The sequence below is a fragment of the Balaenoptera physalus genome, assembly GCF_965194825.1.
Source record: "Balaenoptera physalus genome assembly, chromosome: 9".
Taxonomy (NCBI): Eukaryota; Metazoa; Chordata; class Mammalia; order Artiodactyla; family Balaenopteridae; genus Balaenoptera; species Balaenoptera physalus.
Genome location: NC_138888.1, coordinates 96,747,857 through 96,772,603, shown reverse-complemented (window position 1 = coordinate 96,772,603; position 24,747 = coordinate 96,747,857). Strand labels below are relative to the sequence as shown.

Genomic DNA, 24,747 nt, shown 5'->3' with positions numbered 1-24,747 from the left:
AAAACTGAAAATAGCTCCAGTAAACAAGAGCGTGAACTAGGAAACAGCAGATCCAACACAGGAGGGTGACAAAAAGAGGGAATGTGATAATGGCTGAGTAGCTGTCTGAAAAAACCACCAGTACAGATGGGCAGAGAAGGACAAATGCAGAATAGACCTTTCTAGCAAAAACAGGGACTCGGGTTATCAGGTATCTGGGGACAAAAAACCTTCAAAAGACTGGCAATAAGAACATGGTGGACCTGATAGAAAAGTTGGGAAAACTTTAAGATAGGCTTCCAGAAAGTTACGTTGATGTTAAAAGTGGGGTGATTATTAATTCCAGGAAAAATAAAGTGTACAAAGTATAATCTTGCTGCTCTGCTTTGCTCTAAAGTATACAGTATTTTTAAAGTCATAATTAAACAATTGCTAATGTGTTTATTAAATATTATAACTATATAATGGGAGAAGGGGAGGTATGTGTGTTAGCTACATCATCAGGTAATATTATCAAGAAGACAATAATGTCTAAAACTGTTAAATCAAGCAATAGTAGAACAGGCATATAATTTAGATACACTAAGATAAATACCAAAAGTAACAACTTTTGAAGTCAAAGTAATTGTCTCTAGAAGGTAGAAAGCTGGGACAGGTACTGCTGTTTTTCATCATAAGGCCTTTAGATTTTTAACTGTGTACACATGTTACTTTGACAAATTTTACATATATAAAAGAAAATAAGGTCACCGTGGTCTGATGTGATTTTAGACATGATATTTATTTATTTATTTTTAAATGATATTTATTTTGAAATTTCAAATGACATTAGGGGAAATGTGATTTTTACGTTTATTGAATGGGGCATGGGCTAAAAAGGGGCTCTAAAACACTTTACTAGATCATCCAAATACTACAACAAACATTTATGCACCAAATTCTTCTTGAAGCAGCACTTCCTTACTCCCTCCACCCTCCCCTCAAACTAACCATGTTCACAAAGAACAGAACTTTGCAGCTTAACCAACAAAGGATCGAACAATAATTCTAAGGCAGTGTTTCCATAAAGACAGGAGGCGACGGGCTTCCCTGGTGGCGCAGTGGTTGAGAATCTGCCTGCCAATGCAGGGGACACGGGTTCGAGCCCTGGTCTGGGAAGATCCCACATGCCGCGAAGCGACTGGGCCCATGAGCCACAACTACTGAGCCTGCGCGTCTGGAGCCTGTGCTCCGCAACAAGAGAGGCCGCGACAGTGAGAGGCCCGCGCACCGCGATGAAGAGTGGCCCCCGCTTGCCACAACTGGAGAAAGCCCACGCACAGAAACGAAGACCCAACACAGCCAAAAATAAATAAATAAATAAGTTAAAAAAAAAAGACAGGAGGCGAGCAGGCTGAATGAACAGCAATCATTAAGCCTACCATCAGTGCTCCTCTTTCCTAGTCTGGCTTTTCATTTCCTATGTCCCTGCCCACTTCATTATTTTCATCATCATTGTCTCTCTACCAGTTATTCATTTCCTATTTACCAGAAATTTCCCTTGATCTAATACCAAATTTAGCCTGTCTGCTTATAACAGGTTATAATCTGACCATTTCTTGGTAAGAACAGATGTTTCTCATTAACATGTATAAATCCTGCAGTTAATGCTATCAGAGTGATTAACATATCCACATATGGCAATCAAATCTAGGCATGGAAATGTTAAAATTTGGACTCATTGAGCCTGGGCTACAGTTTAGTGCTAAACATTAGCAACAACACTGGGGCACTGTTATTTTAGCAAGACACCTGAACATAGCAAAATTAATTTTGTTCATTTTTATTAATACAGAACGTACTAACAGAAAGTTATCTTTCAGTATAATCAAGGTTACAAATAATGTTACTAACCAAGAAACAAATAATATTCACTTGACTCTCCTCTTCGTTGAATACTTTTCTATTAGGTAGTACAGTTATTTTTACCAATTTACTTTTAAACTGCTTTCTGATTTCAAAGAAATTTCTTAGCTTTTACTTATTAAATACTTCCTTCAGTTGGGAACTTCATATATCAAAATATTTCCTGCAAGTTAGTGCATTCTTCAGTGCCTTCTACTTAACCTAGTTGTCTTAAAATGCAATATGATTCTTTGAAAGTTGAGTATGACATCAGTGTTTCCAAAAGATCAGCATAAAGCCCATAAGAAAGAAATGTTTTCCTTCCGCCAGTCACAGAGGCCATATGAATGTTCCACATTCTTCATATTCAGCAACAGGAGTCGCTTACAGCTCAAATGGCAGGAGACAAGGGAGAACTTAGGCCATCAATGTACTTGTAAAAATAGACAAAACTCCAAATATATTTTAAGATTCCGTCTTCACCACAGATGAGAAAGTGTTCGAAGAGCTCTTCAACTTTTCTGTAGCAGCACATCTGGTCCCCCAGTTAGAAAAAGAGACACAGGATGGCAGTCCTTCTTAACCAGCACAAACTCAATTTGCAAAGACTGGGAGAAGCCCTCTCCCCCAATGATATACCCCAGAAAATAAACTGCCATGTGCAAGAGGGTCAATTATCAGAATAAATAACCATATTCTGAAGGACTGATAAAACAAAGAATGGTTTTACACAAAGAATACCCTATGCACTCAGAAATTTCAGGACAATTATACATTAAGTATTCCATGCAAGTAATATTCTATGTGTTGAAAGTCATTATGAACTACATGTTCTTTTAACTGAATTTCATATTATACAAAACTTAAGAAGTGTGGCACATTTCTACTATTAACCATTACATTATTTTTTGTTTTTTAAAAAAAAAACATATATTAATCAAAATCGATACATTACCCAGACCTTTTGATTTAAAATATAAACAAAGGAAACCATTACAAACGCTGAATTCAAACAGGCATTCTTCTATACAAACATATGAGTTATTTTAGTTAAAAAAAAAAAATAGCCATTTCAATGCAATTAAGCCACCTCTGATTAAGACATACATTTCATGCATGTGAAAAAATAAGTTTACATTCAAGAATAAGTTCCATAGCAAACAAATTACAGCATTTATTCAATAAGGAATATTAAAAATAATTCCAGTTAACAGAAAATAAAATAACTTCAAGCACATATATTATCATTTATCATGTACATACTCCAAAATCTCCAGAATTTAATTAGGAAATTTAAAGAACTTCTTTTTAAAGTACATCTTAGAAAAACCAACCAAAACAATCGGTGGCTTACCTAAAGAGAAGGTGCATACATAGTCATCCTTGACCTATATGTAAAAACTGAATGAAATAGAGAGGAAATGAAGGTTACTGTTTTCCAAAATTTCTGCAAGATAATATTAGTACTTAAGTCAAAACACTTACCTGCAAAATAAAAACAGCTTGAGGTATTTCCAATGCTGAAGCAAATTTCTTAATGTTAAATACCACAAGAATGAAAACAGTCTCCTTTGAACATTTACATCTGGTTGACAGTTGAGGCAGAAGATAAAGGTCGGTCAAGAAGCTTTCCCATCTCACCTATATTCTTTCATCCCTTATGAAGCGTAAGCTTCAAGGGAAATGGTCACATGTAAAAACATCAAGTGAGATGGGTTTCCTGACTGCAACATCTTAACCAAATGGAAAGATGAATTTTAAATCTTCCTACCTGAGACCTACCATGAGCATTAATTCCTATTCTAGACAGGTAAATATGTCCTTTGAAATCAAATCTAAGCTTGACAAAGAACTGTACTGGATAAACTGAATGCATGAACCACCTCAACAAAGATGGTACTTTAAGCCTTTACACACGACCTGTGAAAAGGATGAAGTGTTTTATTTAGATTTGGTCTTTCTTCATCTTTTTGTAACTATGAATCCTGAAGGGTTAGCAAGTCATTATACTCACACATCTTGTAATCCCTTTCTTCACACAATAGGCACACATATACAGTATCATATGCCAATATAATATTATCAACACAGCATAAACATTTAAGCAGCAGACTCATTTCACATGAAAGAGGCTCCATGCATCATACAGCCTGTCCCAACAAAAAGGAAACATCAGAATGCCATTTCAGCAGTTACAGTGTTGATATGATCAATACAGCTAATTTGTTTTATACCCGTCATATATTTTCATAAGTCATCCATAAGGAAGAAGCAAAGGACAAAGACAGCTTTAAAAAAAAAAGTTATGTGCCAACTTCAAAAATGACATACTAACCAGACATCAGCATTTGAAAGCTAGGTTGAATAGGACTGGCCTTGATGCACATGCAGTAAATTTGTTTTCAAAATATAAAATTAAATGGTAATGTCAGCAGTATTACTACTGTTTCTATATTTATGATTAATTACTAGCAGTACAACTCCCAGAAGGAAGGAGATGGATCCAATAGCGATGTAAGCAATTCCCAAAAATGGATTTTTTCCTCCCATCCATGAAATAGTGCTCAAGATCATCCGTTTTCGTCCATCAAATGAATGTACAGGGTAATCTGAAGAGTGTATAGGAAGACTTTTCCATGTCTAGTTACTTGATTTTTAAAATACAACTTAAAAAGTTGGCATTTAATTGCTTGTAATTCATTGGTATAATTCTACAACACACAGGCACCTTACTCATATGTTCTGAATCACAAAATAATTATATAATTATTATCCGAAAGGAATGATTTCACAAATTAAATGTTAGTAGTAAAAGCCAATACAGAGACAAGATGAAAAGGCAGAGGGCTATGTACCAGATGAAGGAACAAGATAAAACCCCAGAAAAACAACTAAATGAAATGGAGATAGGCAATCTTCCAAAAAAAGAATTCAGAATAATGATAGTGAAGTTGATCCAGGACCTTGGAAAAAGAATGGAGGCAGAGATCGAGAAGATGCAAGAAATGTTTAACAAAGATCTAGAATTAAAGAACAAATACAGATGAACAAAACAATAACTGAAATGAAAAATACACTAGAAGGAATCAATAGCAGAATAACTGAGGCAGAAGAACGGATAAGTGACCTGGAAGACAGAATGGTGGAATTCACTGCGGTGGAACACAACAAAGAAAAAAGAATGAAAAGAAATGAAGACAGCCTAAGAGACCTCTGGGACAACATTAAATGCAACAACATTCGCATTACAGGGGTCCCAGAAGGAGAAGAGAGAGAGAAAGGACCTGAAAAAAATATGTGAAGGGTTATAGTCGAAAACTTCCCTAACATGGGAAAGGAAATGGACACCCAAGTCCAGGAAGCGCAGAGAGTCCCATACAGGATAAACCCAAGGAGAAACACGCCGAGACACATAATAATCAAATTGGCAAAAATTAAAGACAAAGAAAAATTATTGAAAGCAGCAAGGGAAAAACAACAAATAACATACAAGGGAACTCCCATAAGGTTAACAGCTGATTTCTCAGCAGAAACTCTACAAGCCAGAAGGGAGTGGCATGATATACTTAAAGTGATGAAAGGGAAGAACCTACAACCAAGATTACTCTACCAGGCAAGGATCTCATTCAGATTCGATGGAGAAATCAAAAGCTTTACAGACAAGCAAAAGCTAAGAGAATTCAGCAGCACCAAACTAGCTCTACAACAAATGCTAAAGGAACTTCTGTAAGTGGGAAACACAAGAGAAGAAAAGGACCTACAGAAACAAACCCAAAACAATTAAGAAAATGGTCATAGGAACATACATATCAATAATTACCTTAAACGTGAATGGAGTAAATGCTCCAACCAAAAAACACAGGCTCGCTGAATGGATACAAAAACAAGACTCATCTATATGCTGTCTACAAGAGACCCACTTCAGACCTAGGGACACATACAGACTGAAGGTGAGGGGATGGAAAAAGATACTCCATGCAAATGGAAATCAAAAGAAAGCTAGAGTAGCTATACTCATATCAGATAAAACAGACTTTAAAATAAAGAATGTTACAAGAGACAAGGAAGGACACTACATAATGATCAAGGGATCAATCCAAGAAGAAGATATGACAATTGTAAATATATATGCACCCAACATAGGAGCACCTCAATACATAAGGCAACTGCTAACAGCTCTAAAAGAGGAAATTGACAGTAACACAGTAATAGTGGGGGACTTTAACACCTCACTTACACCAATGGAAAGATCATCCAAACAGAAAATTAATAAGGAAACACAAGCTTTAAATGACACAATACACCAGATAGATTTAATTGATATTTATAGGACATTCCATCCAAAAACAGCAGATTACACTTTCTTCTCAAGTGTACACGGAACATTCTCCAGGGTATATCACATCTTGGGTCACAAATCAAGCCTCAGTAAATTTAAGAAAATTGAAATCATATCAAGCATCTTTTCTGACCACAATGCTAAGAGATTAGAAATCAATTACAGGGAAAAAAACATAAAATACACAAACACATGGAGGCTATAAACAATACGTTACTAAATAACCAAGAGATCACTGAAGAAATCAAAGAGGAAATAAAAAAATACCTAGAGACAAATGACAATGAAAACACGACTATCCAAAACCTATGGGATGCAGCAAAAGCAGTTCTAAGAGGGAAGTTTATTGTTATACAAGCCTACCTCAAGAAACAAGAAAAATCTCAAATAAACAATCTAACCTTACACCTAAAGGAACTAGAGACAGAGGAACAAACAAAACCCAAAGTTAGCAGAAGGAAAGAAATCATAAAGATCAGAGCAGAAATAAATGAAATAGAAACAAAGAAAACAATAGCAAAGATCAATAAAACTAAAAGTTGGTTCTTTGAGAAGATAAACAAAATTGATAAGCCATTAGCCAGACTCATCAAGAAAAAGAGGGAGAGGACTCAAATCAGTAAAATCAGAAATGAAAAAGGAGAAGTTACAACAGACACCGCAGAAATACAAAGCATCATAAGAGACTACTATGAGCAACTCTGTGCCAATAAAATGGACAACCTGGAAGAAATGGACAAATTCTTAGAAAGGTTATAACCTTCCAAGACTGAACCAGGAAGAAACAGAAAATATGAACAGACCAATCACAAGTAATGAAATTGAAACTGTGATTAAAAATCTTCCAACAAACAAAAGCCCAGGACCAGATGGCTTCACAGGTGAAGTCTATTAAACATTTAGAGAAGAGCTAACACCCATCCTTCTCAAACTCTTCCAAAAAATTGCAGAGGAAAGAAAACTCCCAAACTCATTCTATGAGGCCACCAGCACCCTGATACCAAAACCAGACAAAAATACTACAAAAAAAGAAAATTACAGACCAATATAACTGATGAATATAGATGTAAAAATCCTCAACAAAATACTAGCAAACAGAATCCAACAACACATTAAAAGGATCATACACCATGATCAAGTGGGATTTACCACAGGGATGCAAGGATTCTTCAATATACACAAATCAATCAATGTGATACACCATATTAACAAATTGAAGAATAAAAACCATATCATCATCTCAATAGATGCAGGAAAAGCTTTTGACAAAATGCAACACCCATTTATGATAAAAACTCTCCAGAAAGTGGGCATAGAGGGAACCTACCTCAACATAATAAGGGCCATATATGACAAACCCACAGCAAACATCATTCTCAATGGTGAAAAATTGAAAGCATTTCCTCTAAGATTAGGAACAAGACAAAGATGTCCACTCTCACCACTGTCATTTAACATAGTTTTGGAAGTCCTAGCCACGGCATCAGGGAAGAAAAAGAAATAAAAGGAATACAAATTGGAAAAGAAGAAGTAAAACTGTCACTCTTTGCAGATGATATGATACTATACATAGAGAATCCTAAAGATGCCACCAGAAAACTACTAGAGCTAATCAATTAATTTGGTAAAGTAGCAGGATACAAAATTAATGCACAGAAATCTCTTGCATCCCTTTACACTAATGATGAAAAATCTGAAAGAGAAATTAAGGAAACACTGCCATTTACCATTGCAACAAAAGGAATAAAATACCTAGGAATAAACCTACCTAGGGAGACAAAAGACCTGTATGCAGAAAACTGTAAGACACTGATGAAAGAAATTAAAGATGATACCAACAGATGGAGAGATATATCATGTTCTTGGATTGGAAGAATCAATACTGTGAAAATGACTATACTACCCAAAGCAATCTACAGATTCAATGCAATCCCTATCAAATTACCAATGGCATTTTTTACAGAACTAGAAGAAAAAATCTAAAAATTTGTAATGGAGACACAAAAGACCCCGAATAGCCAAAGCAGTCTTGAGGGAAAAAAAACAGAGCTGGAGGAATCAGACTCCCTGACTTCAGGCTATACTACAAAGGTACAGTCATCAAGACAATATGGTACTGGCACAAAAACAGAAATATAGATCAATGGAACTGGATAGAAAGCCCAGAGATAAACCCACACACCTATGGTCAACTAATTTATGACAAAGGAGGCAAGGATATACAATGGAGAAAGGAAAGTCTCTTCAATAAGTGGTGCTGGGGAAACTGGACAGCTACATGTAAAAGAATGAAATTAGAACACTCCCTAACAGCATACACAAATAAACTCAAAATGGATTAGAGACCTAAATGTAAGACCGGGCACTATAAAACTCTTAGAGGAAAACACAGGAAGAACACTCTTTGACATAAATCACAGCAAGATCTTTTTTGATCCACCTCCTAGAGTAATGGAAATAAAAACAAAAATAAACAAATGGGACCTAATGAAACTTAAAAGCTTTTGCACAGCAAAGGAAACCATAAACAAGACGAAAAGACAACCCTCAGAATGGGAGAAAATATTTGCAAATGAATCATTGGACAAAGGATTAATCTCCAAAATATATAAACAGCTCATGCAGCTCAATATTAAAAAAACAAACAACCCAATCCAAAAATGGGCAGAAGACCTAAATATACATTTCTCCAAAGATGACATACAGACGGCCACAAAGCACATGAAGAGATGCTCAACATCACTAATTATTAGAGAAATGCAAATCAAAACTACAATGAGGTATCACCTCACACCACTTAGAATGGGCATCATCAGAAAATCTACAAAGAACAAATGCTGGAGAGGGTGTGGAGAAAAGGGAACCCTCTTGCACTGTTGGTGGGAATACAAATTGATACAGCCACTATGGAGAACAGTATGGAGGTTCCTTAAAGAACTAAAAATAGAATTACCATATGACCCAGCAATCCCAGTACTGGGCATATACCCTGAGAAAACCAGAATTCAAAAAGACACATGCACCCCAATGTTCACTGCAGCACTATTTACAATAGCCAGGTCATGGAAGCAACCTAAATGCCCATCGACAGATGAATGGATAAAGAAGATGTGGTACATATATATATAATGGAATATTACTCAGCCATGAAAAGGAATGAAATTGGGTCATTTGTAGTGACGTGGATGCATCTAGAGACTGTCATACAGAGTGAGGTAAGTCAGAAAGAGAAAAACAAATATCGTATATTAACACATATATTTGGAACCTAGAAAATGGTACAGATGAACCAGTTTGCAGAGCAGAAATAGAGACACAGATGCAGAGAACAAATGTATGGACACCAAGGGGGGAAAGCAGGGCAGGGGTGTTGGGGGTGGTGTGATGTATTGGGAGACTGGGATTGACATGTATATACTGATGTGTATAAAATGGATGACTAATAAGAAAATAAATAGGAAAAATAAAAAAATAAAAGCCAATACAGTTTACAAGCAAAAACAACTAAAGTTAAGGGTTATATAATTTCTCATTTCTTAGATATTTCTGTTCTCATTACACAGGAGGGGTAAAAGGTCTGTAATGTGAAAATATATTTCAGATAAATAGCAATGAAACCCACAGAGGAAAAAGAGCTTGACAGAGCAGGAGAAACAGGAAGAATGAAGAGATGAGGGGTCTCTATGAGCTCAAAGAGTGTAGCTATGAGAGTACGGGAGGACGCAGCACAAGGTCGAAAAGTATGACAATGAAGTTTTACATTGCTGATTTGGAGCAATGGTGAAACTCACGGTGTGACACAGGATTGATGACTAAGACAGAGTGGAATTGAAGGGTGGATCCTTAAACAAATTTGAGAAATGGGACACCAACATGTTGGATGAGCTGACTACATGGACCAGTTCTAGGATTTTGGCAAGAGTTAGGGAAGAGAAGAAGACAGAACCAAGTCCCTATGCAAAAGGTTTACAACCTTTTCAAAAGCATCTTTTGAATCAAGTGTTAGTTCCCATCTGTTTCTCCAGCTTCTGTAGCTCCCCAGCCCGGCAGATGACTCCCCGGCCCAGCTGTGACTCCCCAGCCCGGCTGTGACTCCAATGGCAGGCTCAGCTCTACTAGTTCTTAAATCAATCCCAACCTGAGCCAGGAATGATTGTTAAGAGCTCTAACTAACCCAACACTCTATGGGATGCGGTATCAAATCACCCACGCTAGTCTCTCTATATCGCAACCCTAAAAAGTGGGCTTCTGCCTTGATTCTAATACCTAGTTCCCACCTTATACCCGATTTTGATAATTAACCCTTAATGTTCTGCAGGTCAAATTCCTGTCTTATCGATTTTCAAAATAGTCTGCATTCCTCCTAAAAGTTCTCTTGGTGCAAATTATCTATCACCTAAGAATTCCTAAGTGCTCCAAAGACTTCCCTTTATTGTGCTGTAGGCTACAGGTTGCCCTCTACTTTGGCCATAGCCTCAAGATAATGTTCTTTCTACCAGCACCTAAACTGGGTCTGTCTGTCTAAAATTTCTGCTATGTAGGTCTAGTTTCAAACACTTGGTCACTTTCAGTCTGTCACTAGCAGGTCATGTTCAGTTGTCTACTGAGGTGCAAAATCAAAAGACTAAGGCTACAAATAGATCTTTATTTTGAAATTAGGTCTATTAACCGTTTATTAATCCATTATAAAGCTAAAACTATATACTTATAGCTAATTTGGGTTATGAAAAATCAAAAATGTAAGATCATCAGCACACATGCTAATATTTGAAAATTTTTCATTCATGATATATATAAGCAATGGGCTACAAATTAAAAGATGTAAGGACTTTGTTGAGAATAAAAGTTAGTGCCCAGTATTTCTGGCTTAGGAAAGACTTTGCATCCAGGCCAATACAAACTGGTCTGACTACTTGAATGAACCAGCTAGGGATGCAGCCTACAGTGATGGTTGATGGTAAAGTCAACAGCTTGATTATGAACCCTGATTCTTCTATCGCCTGTGTAATCTCAGTTAAGTTACTTAAATGCTCTATGTTCCTATATTCTTGTCTATAACATGGAGATGATACCTGCCTCACAATGCTTGAAATAAATAAAATAATACATGGAAAGTACTTAGTATAACGTTGACATATAGTCAGGATGAAATTAATGATATTTATCAGCACTGAAAAGTATGCCTAAATTATTAAGGTGGAACAATACAGCTAATGATAAAAATGTTTTGATACTATAAACAGAGCAATAATTATAAATAATTATGTTGATATGAACTAACAAATTTGCTAATTTTTATTATCTAAAAAAATATAGATTAAAACAGCCCAGTACCACCAACACTTAGATTTACCAAGTGAGTACTAGCCTTTGCATTAAGCTGAATTACAATCTCTCTTGTAAAAATATCTAACTTACTAATAAATCTAGCACCTACATTTTAAATAATTTTACCAAATAAGATGCTTGAACTCTAGTACAAAGTATTTAAAAATTAAAGGCATTTCTGGGAGAAACAAGTTAAAAGAGACTTTCTCATACATACACACATACTCAAAAATGCAGAGAGCAAAACTAAAACACAAAGTAGCATGCCACATAACTGAGACAAGGTTGGACTACACTCCTTTCAAATTATTTGAATCTGTGCACATGGCCAAAAAAGGATACTGTATGTGATATTCAAATAGTATCGTCCAGCTGGTAATGTTGGATGTAAATCATTTTTCCTCTCTATAAGACGATACAACTTACGAAAAGTAGGTAATGCTGCAGTACGCATCCAAACAATAAAATCCTCATTTATGAACCCACTATTATCTTCGTCAGGATCCAGCATGTATACTGGTTTAACCCAGTTTACTGGCTTTGTTGTGCCTTAAAAAGGAGAGATCGGTGTGGGGTGGGGAGACAAGACATTCAATTCTATTGAGAGTTTCACTGAAAATTCACACTCTAATAAAACAAAGATATACAATATGAATATTTTCCTTATGTTCAAAAGTAGAAATATATTCATATTCTAAGGAAGTCTTAAAGTCAAAAAAGAAACCAATTCCTCACATAAAAACTTAACAAATAATTACAAAGATTTGACTGATACCTCAATTAAGAGAATACTAAAAGTAGGCTATTGAGTATATTCCAAAAAGCAAATGACTTAATACAAAGATATAATGGTAAGAAACATTACATTGTGAAATCAAGGAGGCATAGAAACAAAAAGAAATTTGGACTTATAATTATTAATAATTTAAATAAATAAATAAATACTTGTTTAAAATAAACTTTGTCACAATTTTAAAAGATTATGGCTGAGCTGAAACACTTACAAGGAAATACCAGAGAAATTCAAGATTAAAAGTATACTACGTTTCTTTTAGAATTTCAATACATTAGAAGATACTACATATTTTACCTAACTTGACATCAAGTTAAGAAAAGTTGTCTTTTAAAAAGCATAAAATAAAATAAAATAAAATAATAAAAAGCATACTTTTTTAAGATTCTAAAGACAGAAAATTTTAGGTACTTCATTAAAACGCCTAGCTTATGTTTTAAGGGATGTTAGTAATATTTTTACCTTTGAATCGTTCTTCTAGGGGAATGTCTGCTCCAGGGGGGTTTCTGAATTTCACATTTTTATCTGTCCACCAAGCAATACCTTTCTTTTTCAAAGGAATAGGCGTAGGATCAGATTCATTGCCAACCAGAAACAAATCTAGTGTATCTAAACACAAGAAAAGGAAGATACTGCTAAACATCTACTGAAAATCCACAGTACAGGCTTTATTCCATGAGAAATGAGGATCTGGTACTTGCTCCCAAAGTGGTTGTAACAAAGTAGGCACATGATGAGCATTTGCTCTTGATTATTTACATGTGAATTAACTACGGTAACTTCATAATCCTAGATGAACTTGCCTTCCCTGCATAGTTCCAGGTCATTTTCCTACATGGCTAGCTGATATGTGATATGGTCAAATGTTTTACTATTAACCCAAATAAGACAATTTGCAAGGTAAATCTGCCTCTCTTACTATTCTTTAAAAAAAAAAAAAAAAAAGCATTGCTAAATAGCTCCTGGCTTATCAATTTCTCTCTCTGCACTGTCCAAACTGGTAATCACTAGCTATATGGCTACAGAGCCCCTGAAATTACGGCTGGTCCAAATGACTATATTTTGTAAGGATATAATATATATCAGACATCAAAGATTTAGTATAAAAATTAGTATATAAAATATCTCACTAATAACTTTTATATACTGAATATCACTTACATGCTGAAATGATAATACGTGGGGCATACTGAGTTTATAAAATATAATTAAAATTAATTTCACTTGTTTCTTTTTTATTGTTTTTAACGTGACTACCAGAAAGCTTAAAATTATACACGTCTCACATTTACGGTTCACATTACGTTCATATCAGACAGTGCTGTTCTAAATGATCAACTGTAGCCCCTTTTTAATGGTATAAATATTCAAAGTTGTTGGTAAAGGTAGCCTGGCATTTATTTTGTCATGTATGAAATAGTAAGTTAGCAGAATGTCCCTGCTTCTTTCTTCCCAGAGACAGAAATTCATTCTTAAAATATAAGAATTCATAAAAGAAAGTCATAAAGCATTATAATACCCCACTAAATAACTAATTCACATATTTATCTTAAAGCTGTTGAATTTCTCAATTTCATTCATGTTTCTGAAAGATTATACAAATATTCCTAACTACAGTATAATATATATGTATATAATCTTTGTTTATCTCTGTCTCATACCATTAAACATGCTGTTGGCAATAGCTCCACAAGGAGCAATTGGTTTGTCTTCATTTCTTCGATAAGGCTCACATTCCTTACTGGGATTCTGATATTTAGAAGGAAAGAAGAGAGAAGTTATTACCCAGGCCTCTGGGAGAACTATGAGCTAGTCCTAATTACTGATTAAAAATTCAATCCCTACATATTTCTCACTTACAATGCATATAAAATGTCTATATTATAAACAGACTATAAATAATACCACATTTAATTACTCAAAATGTATTCCTTAACATTACTGAATTATAGCCTTTCTTTGCATATATTGTCATATAGGTATATGTCAAATTGACTTTTTTTCCTTTTTATAAATTTATTTATTTTATTTATTTTATTTTTGGCTGCGTTGGGTCTTTGTTGCTGTGCACGGGCTTTCTCTAGTTGCAGCGAGCGGGGGCTACTCTCTGTTGCGGTGTACGGGCTTCTCATTGCGGTGGCTTCTCTTGTTGCGGAACACGGGCTCTAGGTGCACAGGCTCAGTAGTTGTGGCTCACGGGCTCTAGAGTGCAGGCTCAGTAGTTGTGGCGCACGGGCTTAGTTGCTCCACGGCATGTGGGATCTTCCCAAACCAGGGCTTGAACCCGTGTCCCCTGCACTGGCAGGCAGACTCTCAACCACTGAGCCACCAGGGAAGCCCCCAAACTGATATTTTAAAAAATTTTCATATCAACACAGAAATCAGAGCTACAAACTGTTTTCTGCCCAAGAAAAACTAAGAAGCCGTCTATTGTCAATCCAGCTGTAACAGAATGAAAGGAATCTTAAACTGGAAGTAAGAAGACTGGAGCTTCGGGACTTCCCTGGTGGTCCAGTGGTTAAGACTCTGGGCTCCCAATGCAGGGGGTCTGGGTTTGATCCCTGGTCAGGGAACTAGATCCCTCATGCATGCCACAACTAAGAGCCCACATGCCGCAACTAAAGATCCCGCATGCTGCAACTAAAAAAGATCCCGCATGTCGCAACTAAAAAAAACAAAGATCCCGCATGCTGCAACAAAGATCCCACACGCGGCTCCCACATGCTGCAACTAAGACCCAGCGCAGCCAAATAAATAAATATTAAAAAAAAAAAAAGACCTGAGCTTCTAGTTCCAGCTATGTACTATGTGACTTCGCGCAAGTCCCTTGATTTATCTGCACTTCACTTATAAAATGAACATGTTCAAGTAGATAATTTCAAATTTTGTAATTTGCGGTTAAGTCCCACATGGAAGGAAGGGAGGGAGGGAGGAAGGAAAAGTCTAATGCAGATTCCAAGAATATACCAATCTTCTCTAAACTGTGCACCCAGGTATAAAGAAAACAAAAATGTTGGCAAGGCAAACAGCACTTCACCTGTCCTCCAGATTTGGTTTTGACTTAGTCCCTATTGAAGATCTCAAGCAAACGTGGAAGCTGTAGGATTAATCCAGAGATACTACCAAGTCTGATATTAGGTGTACATCTGAGTTGTTCTGCGACTCCAAGGCCACATTAAGCCATGTCTCACAACACATAAACAAACCAAGATAGTCTCAATTTGAAATCAACTAGAACCTAGTTAGGCCTCTTAGGGCTATTCCATTATAAGCAACCTTGACTCGTATCTACATTCTCTATGTCTACACTGGAAAAAGAACTACAGGAGTGAAAAAGACAGGAGAAGGTTAAGAAAATGTGGCAGGGAATCTCGTAAAGTCTCTTTAATATTTGACTTCTCAGCTTTTTGGTCCCTAAGACATCTACATTCATAAAGCTAGTATTCTAAGACCATGAAGATAGACAATGTATAACTGGCTTATTACTATTTGAATGTTTTGATGAAAACTGATTTCAAAAAAATAAGGTAAATAAACTCTCAATGGGGCAAATATATTCTAACCACTAAACCATTTTGGAGGGGAGGGGGGCAAGGAACGGCAACTTTATTTGGAAAACCAGCAGACAGAAAAGATGGTGGACTAGTGTCCCCAAGAACCCTCTTCTAACTACTAAATTATTGAAGAAGTTTTTTAAAAAAAGGAAAATATTTACTACCTATGCATCAGGGACTGAACTAAGCAATGCTAGGTACTTTGCAGTAACTGGCTTAGGAAAGCCATTTCATAAAGAGTACCTAACATGTACCACATACCATGTAAGGCGCTAGAAATGGAAAAATGAAAAAAAAGTGCCTGCTTTTCAGCAGCTCACAATGTAATATAGGAAACAGACTCAAATACAACCAACTATAATATGAAATAAGAGCCATGATAAAGGTGTCTATATTCATTCCATATATATCTATTAAATGCCCTTCATGTGCTAGGTACTGGAGAGGCACCTGGTATATGGTGATTAAAGAAAGTCATGCTCCCTGCTCTCATGAGCTTGCAGTGTAGTTGGGAGGACAGAAGATAAGGGGAAGACTGTCTCTGGAGGTAGTATCGTGAAAGTTAAGACCTAGAGAAAGTAGGAGACAGCCACACGAAGAGCAGGCAGAAGAGGGCTTTAAGCAGAGAGAACAGTACACACCATTTAGAAAGAACTTGATACTTCTGAGAAGGTAAACAGGGAATGTAGTTAGAGTATGGCAATAAAGAAAATGACCTATGATGAGACTAGAGAGTCATGCATAGCTCAGATCGTCCTGAGTAAACAAACCACTGAAAGATTTTAAGCAGGGAAGTGGTATTTCCTTTTTTTAAAAGATCACTCTAGCAGCTATGTAGAAAATGGCCTGGAAAGGAAGAGCAAGAGTGCATGATATGGGGAGACAGTCTGTTAAGTAAAGCGAGAAGTGACTTGGAACAGGGTATGGATGAAGTAAATATGTAAAGAAGTTATTTTGCAACCAAAGACACTCAAGTAAACAGCAGGCCTGAGGTGAGAGGACCTCCAGGGAAAGAGTAAAAACCACACTCTAGACAAATGAAATGGAAATGCCCAAATGGGCAGATTACCTGCATCACCAGGCATGGTTAGGGAACAGCATGTATGGCCCAGGGCAGCCAGGCCAAAGGTACATTAAGGATAGAATATAAAATCAAAGGCTGAAGTGGTAGGTTGACACCAGACTGTGAAGGGCCTTCCATACAATGTTAAGTTACTTGAACTTCAATCTGTCTGTTCTCAACATCTTTAAAATTTTTGAAAGCCACCTGGTCTTAAAGTCATATATTTTGATCTAGTCCAGGGATCGATAAATGACAGCCTGCAGGCCAAATCCAGCCCAGCACCTGTTTTTGTAAATAAAGTTTTATTGGAACACAGCTACCCATTCACTTAAGTATTCTCCATGGCTGCATTCATTCTACAATGGCAGAGGTGAGTAGCTGCAATAGACTATATAACCTGCAAAGCTGAAAATGTTTACTATTGGCCCTTTACAGAAAAAATTCATCAATCCTTAGGTTTAGTCTAAAAGCTCTGCTTGAGGTTTGGAACAAAAGAATCTCAGCTTCTTTTGCCCTCAGTGAAGAGAGTGTGTATCTATATAAAAGAACTGTAAATCAACCACCACTTCTAGGTCTTTCAACACACCCAATCTATGATCCCAATCAACAAATTCTTGGTGTGTCTCATCAACTTGGTGTGTCTCACAAAACTTCACGTTCTCTGGTCTTGAGTGCTTAAAGTTGGATCCCACAACATAAATCCCACATGGACTACAAGATATTGCAGACCTAACCAGAATCTGTAAATAGACTTATTATTTCTCAAGATCCCAAACATCAGGAAATAGCAATAAAACCAGGAAGGATAACCTAGAGTAACTTTACGTTTACCAGGACCATTCTGGTCCCAGTATGGTCCTAAATTGCATTCTAAGAGTGTCACTGTTTCTAAGAGATACTTGAATTGCTGAAGGTTTGCTGCATTGGCAGCAATAATATAAGATACTTGGGCACCAACCACTACTCTGAGAAGCTGAACAACAGTCAGGAAACTAAGATCCTCTAGTCCACAGATTCACACACCAGGCTGAGCATCAGAAGGGGAGCTGGTTAAAAATAGATATTTTAGGGCTTCCCTGGTGGCGCAGTGGTTGAGAATCTGCCTGCCAATGCAGGGGACACAGGTTCGAGCCCTGGTCTGGGAGGATCCCACATGCCACGGAGCAACTAAGCCCGTGCACCACAACTACTGAGCCTGCGCATCTGGAGCCTGTGCTCCGCAACAAGAGAGGCCGCGATAGTGAGAGGCCCGCGCACCGCGATGAAGAGTGGCCCCCGCTTGCCGCAACTAGAGAAAGCCCTCGCACAGAAACGAAGACCCAACACAGCCAAAAATAAACAAATTAATAATAAAAAAAAAAATAGATATTTTAGAGCTCCACCCCTGTAGACACAGACATATGAGACTTAGGAGAATCCTGGAATCTGTATTTTCCAAAAGCTTCTCAGACAGTTTTTCAGTAACCCACACCCTTTGGACTTTATGACTCGGGCTTCCCACAAGGTAAAAAGCAAAGAATATACATGTTCGATTCTAAAACACAATCTCAGAAATTAAAAGTAGCTTATTTACATATTCCTACCCAGTGTAATAATAATGAGTAAACTCAAACAGAACAAATTATATTCCCAGAATGCTAGACTCAACAAAATTCTATTACAAACAGATTAACATAGCAAAAATCCCAATGATACTACCGGAAACAAGCAGGTTGTAATGTGTCCTCTAGCTGCAAGAAATCATTAATCTCTGCAAATTCCAGAGGAAAAAATTTTAACTAAAAACCTTCACTAAACAAACTAAAAATGTCAAACAACACTTTAATTTCATCTAACATAATTAAATTTAACATTTCTAATTGAACAATTACCACATGTTCTTAGTTCTTAGACACCGTAGTTTCATGTTCCATCATTTTACTTACAAGTAAAGCACTAGGATCTCCATTTAGTTGACTATCATCTCGAGATTTCACATAACGACGATGGTTTTGATAGAAGTTAGACAGTCCATAATACATAAACACATTGCCCTAGAGAAACAGAAAGGGAAAAAATGTTCATATAAAACTATTAAGTATGACGTTGTTTCATGCATACATAAAAGCTATGTAATTTGCACTAGTTTAGAATTTGTGATAACTTAAAACAGTTACTGGGGTGAATTCTACCAGTACTTAGCAATCTAAAATGGTACAAATTGTAAATAAGGTTTAACAGTCAAACCAAATCAAATAATGTTAAAGAATCAAATCAAATAAGGTCAAAAATCCAAGAGTCAACTTTGAAAATACTCTGAAAGACCTCAAAGATGTCTTATACATTAAAACAAACAAACAAACAAAAAAGCTCTCAAGGAATCTATTAGCCTAGTCTGATCTACTTTCAGTTGTATTTATTTATTTTTTAAAAGATTTTTTTTTTTTTGATGTGGACCATTTTTTAAGTCTTTACTGAATTTGTTACAATATTGCTTCTGTTTTATGTTTTGGTTTTTTGGCCATGAGGCATGTGGGATCTTAGTTCCCCGACCAGGGACCGAACCTGCACCCCCTGCATTGAAAGGCAAAGCCTTAACCACTGGACCGCCAGGGAAGTCCCTACTTTCAATTTTAAATCTTCTCTAATTCAGATTGGTCTTCATCCAATTAGCATCAACTTTTCAAAGGAATAATGCTTTCAAGCTTTCATTTACTGCCCAAAATAAATTCTGAACTTGAATTGGGACATAGTAAATTTCTCAGTAGGATACTATATAATATTAGTAATGAACAAATTAATAATTAGTAAAGTATCTAAGATAATGAGTCATTTTATAATAATCAAGAAAAGTACTTTAATGTATTCAGTGGCGTCAACTTGGAAATAACCTGGGAAATAAGGGTAACCTACATACACTGTAACTATTTAGAAGATGTTATGAAGTCATCTTGAATGACTAAGATTTTTAGAGGTGGCAAAAACATCAGCTATTTTCTCCTTTCTGGTTGCTACCTCCATTGTCTATAACCTTATACTCAATTAAAAGGAATTCAGAAAAAAAAAAGAAATTCAATAACATTTTGCTTTATTTGATTTGCTGTTTTCATATGCACAATCATTTATTTAAAGCTTGATTTTCAAACGTCAAAATATGCAAACTTTCCCATTCCATATAAAGAAAACACTTACATAGAAATCTTTCATTTATTTATTTGGTTAGTTGGTTTTTTGTTCTCTGAAAAGGCTTTAGTCTAACTCCGTTTGGGCTTGTAAAGGAACACAGAGCCCACAAAAGAATGAATCTGAGGATGATCACCTTTGCAGAAGAAAAGTTCTGAAATGCTAAGTGTTTTTGGAAGGGGGAAGAAACTAGTGGAGCTTCTAAATCATTACAAGCCTCTTCCATGTCTTTAATTCTGCCTGTTCTGACAAAAGCAGAACTTAATGCATCTGTATAGTTTGTCCATCACATAAAAAAATCAAATTTTTATGATGCTTTAAAGTTATATGTTATTTCTGCCAAAACAAAATAAAATAATTAAATTCTTGTCTTCTCCCTCATTTATTTTCATACTTTTTAAAAAGGGAGCGTTACAGTCCCCTATCTCAGGGCAACAGCACCCACAACCACTAGATGGCAACCATCTACTAGGGACCTCAGAAGTCATCACGACCTTTACGAAAATCTAAAGCATAGCTACAAAAATCTAAAAAGTTGGCATGTATTAAAGCAGTTTTGCTCCCTGAAGAATAAAACAATCATTTTTTAAAGCTCAATTTTCAGGTAAAGGAGAACACAAACGGGTCTTGTCATGCCTATTTCTGAATCTCTGTGTCCTTTAGCATCTGCTCAGTTTCCAAGAAGAATGACAGATAAGTGTGAATGCAAAAGACACACAGACCACACACACACACACACACACACACACACACACACACACACGGATGGTATTCTAACTGCTTGTCAATAAGGTTTTACTAAGTGTTTGCATTTATGTTAAAGTATCATATCTGATGAAAAAATAATGCAATTAAATAATGGGTGAATTCGCATTCATTTTCCAAAGTAAAACTTATAGGATTAAAAGTAGGCAAAACAGTTTAAGCAATAATTTTTTACATACAAGTAGATGTAGATAGAAACTTGATATAAAAAAATTTTTTATACAGTTATAAAATTTTCCAGAAAAATAGGTTTTAAATTTAATCTAAACTACTAACTACAATAAACTATTAAATTAATGTATTTAATTATCAGACGGCATAATCCAATAGCAAAGCAAAACAATCTCCCTCAAAAGTGTATAGATTCCCAATAAATTAAAGCAACATCTCAACAAGAAGAAAATAACTAGTAAAAAAAAAAAAAATTTAATATAATATCAATATTTTTTAAAGCATGGCTTTTCTAAAACATTACTTGGGAATACAGACCTCAAATGACTGTTCCAGTGTGAAGTTAATGGTACAAATACAAGGCGTCACGTTCGGAGACAAACATTTATTGCAGGGACTGGCAGGGTCCGTGCCGGTATAATCAATCTGCAAGAGAAAAATATAACTGAGCACGCTTCCTTGGAGAACGTGGACACACTCTGAAATAATTTGCTATCAGAGGGAAAAATGAGTCTGACGGAGCAATAATAGCCCAGAAGAAAACTTTTTATAGGATCATCTGTTTATTTTGACAGTGTGAGATGTAAAAACTGGAAAGGGTCCTATGTCATCCTACTGGCTCATCTCTCCTTTTTACCAAAAGAAATACATTTATGCATAAAATCATAAATACAAAATTCAAACTGCATGATGTATAAAGGTTTAAATAACTATAAAGTCTAAACAACTTTTCCATCATCTCAGCTTTCCATGGCACATTTTCAAATTAAAAAAAACAAACACACAGACAAAAAACTACCAGGTTCCTCAAGGGCTACCATTTTTTTAAAACCTGGTGTTGGATAATTAAGAATCTGTCTTATCTTTCTCCTGGGTTCCTGGCAGGGAGCCTCTAAATCCCTTAAAATTCCCCTGGTGATAAGAGTGTATTTGTTTTCGATCAGCCCCTTGATTCACACCAGAGTTTATGCTAAGGAGACGGCTCAGGTGAGGGCTGGTCACCAGAAAGACTACATGTGATTAGGGACTCTGGACCAGCCCAAACTCTGGAAGGAGGGAGAAGGCTGGAAATTTAGTTCAATCATGTGGCCAATGTTTAATCAATCATGCCTTCATCATGGAATTCCAATAAAAACTCTGGCCACCAAAGCACAGGTGAGCTCCCAGGTTGGTTAACCCATCAATGTGCCCTGATTCTACAGGGAGAGGGCACGAAGCTCTATATTCAAGACTCTCCCAGACCTTGCCAAATGTGTCTCTTCATTTAGCTGGTCCTAGTTTATATGATTTATGATAAAACTATAATTGTAAGGCTAGCACTTCCCTGAGTTCTGAGTCATTCCAGCAAATGATGGAACCTGAGAGAAGTTACAGTAACCTCCCATATTTTTAGGCAGTTGGTCAGAAATGCAAGTGGCCTGGAGACCTCTGAACTTGCAACTGGCATCTGAAGTGAGGGCAGTCTGGGGGAGGGGGGCTTGGGAACTCCCGTGTTTGTAGCCGGTTGGCCAGAAGTATGGGTAGCCTGGGGCCCTGACTCGCAGCTGGTGTCTGAGTGGTCCTGAAGCACAGTGTTGGGGACCGTGCCCTTACACCTGCGGAGTCTGACACTAACTCAGGTGGTCAGTGTCAGAACTGAATTGCAGTACACCAGCTGCTGTCAGAAGACCTGACCTGAGAGCTAAAATGAGAAAACTTTTTCCATTATACAAATTTTTTAAAATAGATTTTATTTTTTAGAGTGGTTTGAGGTTCACAGCAAAACTGAGTGCAAACTACAGAGTTCCCATATACTCCCTGGACCTACACATACACAATCTCCTTGATTATCAATATCCCTCACCAGAGTAAGGCATTTGTCACCAATGATGACCCTACAATGACACATCATTATCATCCAAAGGCAGTGGTTTACCTTAAGATTCACTCTTGGTGTTGTACATTCCATGGGTTTTGACAAGGGTATAATGACATACATACACCATCACAGTATCATACAGAATAGTTTCACTGCCTAAAAAATGCTCTGTACTCTGTCTATTCATTCCTCTCTTATCCCTAACCCCTGACAACCATGGACCTTTTTACTGTCTCCATAGTTCTGCCTTTTCCAGAATGTCACATAATTGGAATCATAAAGTACGTAGCCTTTTCGGATTTACCTCTTTCACTTAGGAATATGCATTTAAGGTTCCTCACTGTCTTTTCATGGCTTGACAGCACATTTCTTTTTAGCATTAAAGATTATTCCATTTTCTTGGTCCACCATAGATTATTTATCCATTCACCTGCTGAAGGACATCTTGGTTGTTTCCAAGTTTTGGCAAGTACAAGTAAAACTGTTATAAACATCCATGTGCAGGTTTTTGTGTGGACCTAAGTTTTCAGCCCATTTACATAAATAACAAGGAGTAGAAATGCTGGATTACATGGTAAGAGTATGTTTAGTGTTTTGTTTTGTTTTTTTTAATTGCTTTAAAAATTTTATTTATTTATTTATTTATTTATTTATTTATGGCTGTGTTGGGTCTTTGTTTCTGTGCGAGGGCTTTCTCTAGTTGTTGTTTTAATTTGCAATTCCCTAATGATAATGTCAAGCATCTTTCACTTGTTTACTTGCCATCTGTGTACTATGGACTAAATGTTTATGTCCCCACAAAATTCATATGTTGAAGCCCCAATTCCCAATGTGATTAATTTGGAGGTGGGGACATTGGATTAGGGTTATTTATTTATCTTTTAAATTTTATTTATATTTTTGGCTGCGTTAGGTCTTTGTTGCAGCATGCGGGCTTTCTCTAGTTGTGGCAAGCAGGGGCTACTCTTTGTTGAGGTGTGCGGGCTTCTCATTGCGGTGGCTTCTCTTGTTGCGGAGCACAGGCTCTAGGCATACAGGCTTCAGTAGTTGCAGCATGTGGGCCCTAGAGTGCACGGGCTTCAGTAGTTGCGATGCGTGGGCTCAGGAATTGCAGTGTGCAGGCTCTAGAGCATGAGGGCTTCAGTAGTTGTAGCACGCAGGCTCAGTAGTTGTGGCTCGAGGGCTCCAGAGCACAGGCTCAGTTGTTGTGGCATGCAGGCTCAGTAGTTGTGGCTCGAGGGCTCCAGAGCACAGGCTCAGTTGTTGTGGCACGCAGGCTCAGTAGTTGTGGCGCACAGGCTCAGTTGCTCCGCGGCATGTGGGATCTTCCTGGACCAGGGATTGAACCTGTGTCCCCTGCATTGGCAGGTGGATTCTTAACCACTGTGCCACCAGGGAAGTCCCTGGGTTAGGTTTAGATGAGGTCATGAAGGTAGGGCCTCCGTGATAGGACTAGTATCCTCCTAAGATGAAGAAGAAAGACCAGAGCGCACTCGCGCTCACGCTTTCTCGCTCTCTCTCTCTCTCTCTCTCTCTCTCTCTCTCTCTCAGCTACGTGAGGACAAAGTGAGAAGGCAGCCGTCTATCAATACAAGTCAGGAAAAGGGTCTTCACCCTTTTCAGGGTGAAGAATCTGAAGGAACTGAATCTGCCAGCACCCTGATCTGGACTTCCCAGCCCCTAAGACTGTGAGAGATAAATGTCTGTTTTTTAAGCCATCTAGTCTATATTATTTTTTTTTTATAGCAGCCCAAATTGACAGATTTTGGTACTGAAAAGTGGGGTGCTGCTTTAACAAATACTCAAAAAGACAGAAGTGGCTTTGGAACTGGGAAACGGTTAGAGGCTGGA

At 36.9% G+C, this 24,747-nt stretch overlaps 1 protein-coding gene across 1 annotated transcript in view; it reads right to left on the bottom strand.

The window, feature by feature from the left end:
• Positions 1 to 1,785: 1,785 nt before the first annotated feature.
• TMEM30A (transmembrane protein 30A) overlaps positions 1,786 to 24,747 on the bottom strand; it is a 43,209-nt gene continuing 20,247 nt past the window's right edge. Inside the window, exons 2-7 of the mRNA XM_082474272.1 lie at positions 21,357 to 21,464; positions 18,866 to 18,973; positions 13,985 to 14,072; positions 12,786 to 12,932; positions 11,873 to 12,079; positions 1,786 to 4,472 (exon numbers count right to left, since the gene is read on the bottom strand). Coding sequence (XP_082330398.1) covers positions 4,279 to 4,472; positions 11,873 to 12,079; positions 12,786 to 12,932; positions 13,985 to 14,072; positions 18,866 to 18,973; positions 21,357 to 21,464 — 852 coding nt within the window. The 3' untranslated portion in view covers positions 1,786 to 4,278. The remainder of the gene's footprint in view (positions 4,473 to 11,872; positions 12,080 to 12,785; positions 12,933 to 13,984; positions 14,073 to 18,865; positions 18,974 to 21,356; positions 21,465 to 24,747) is intronic.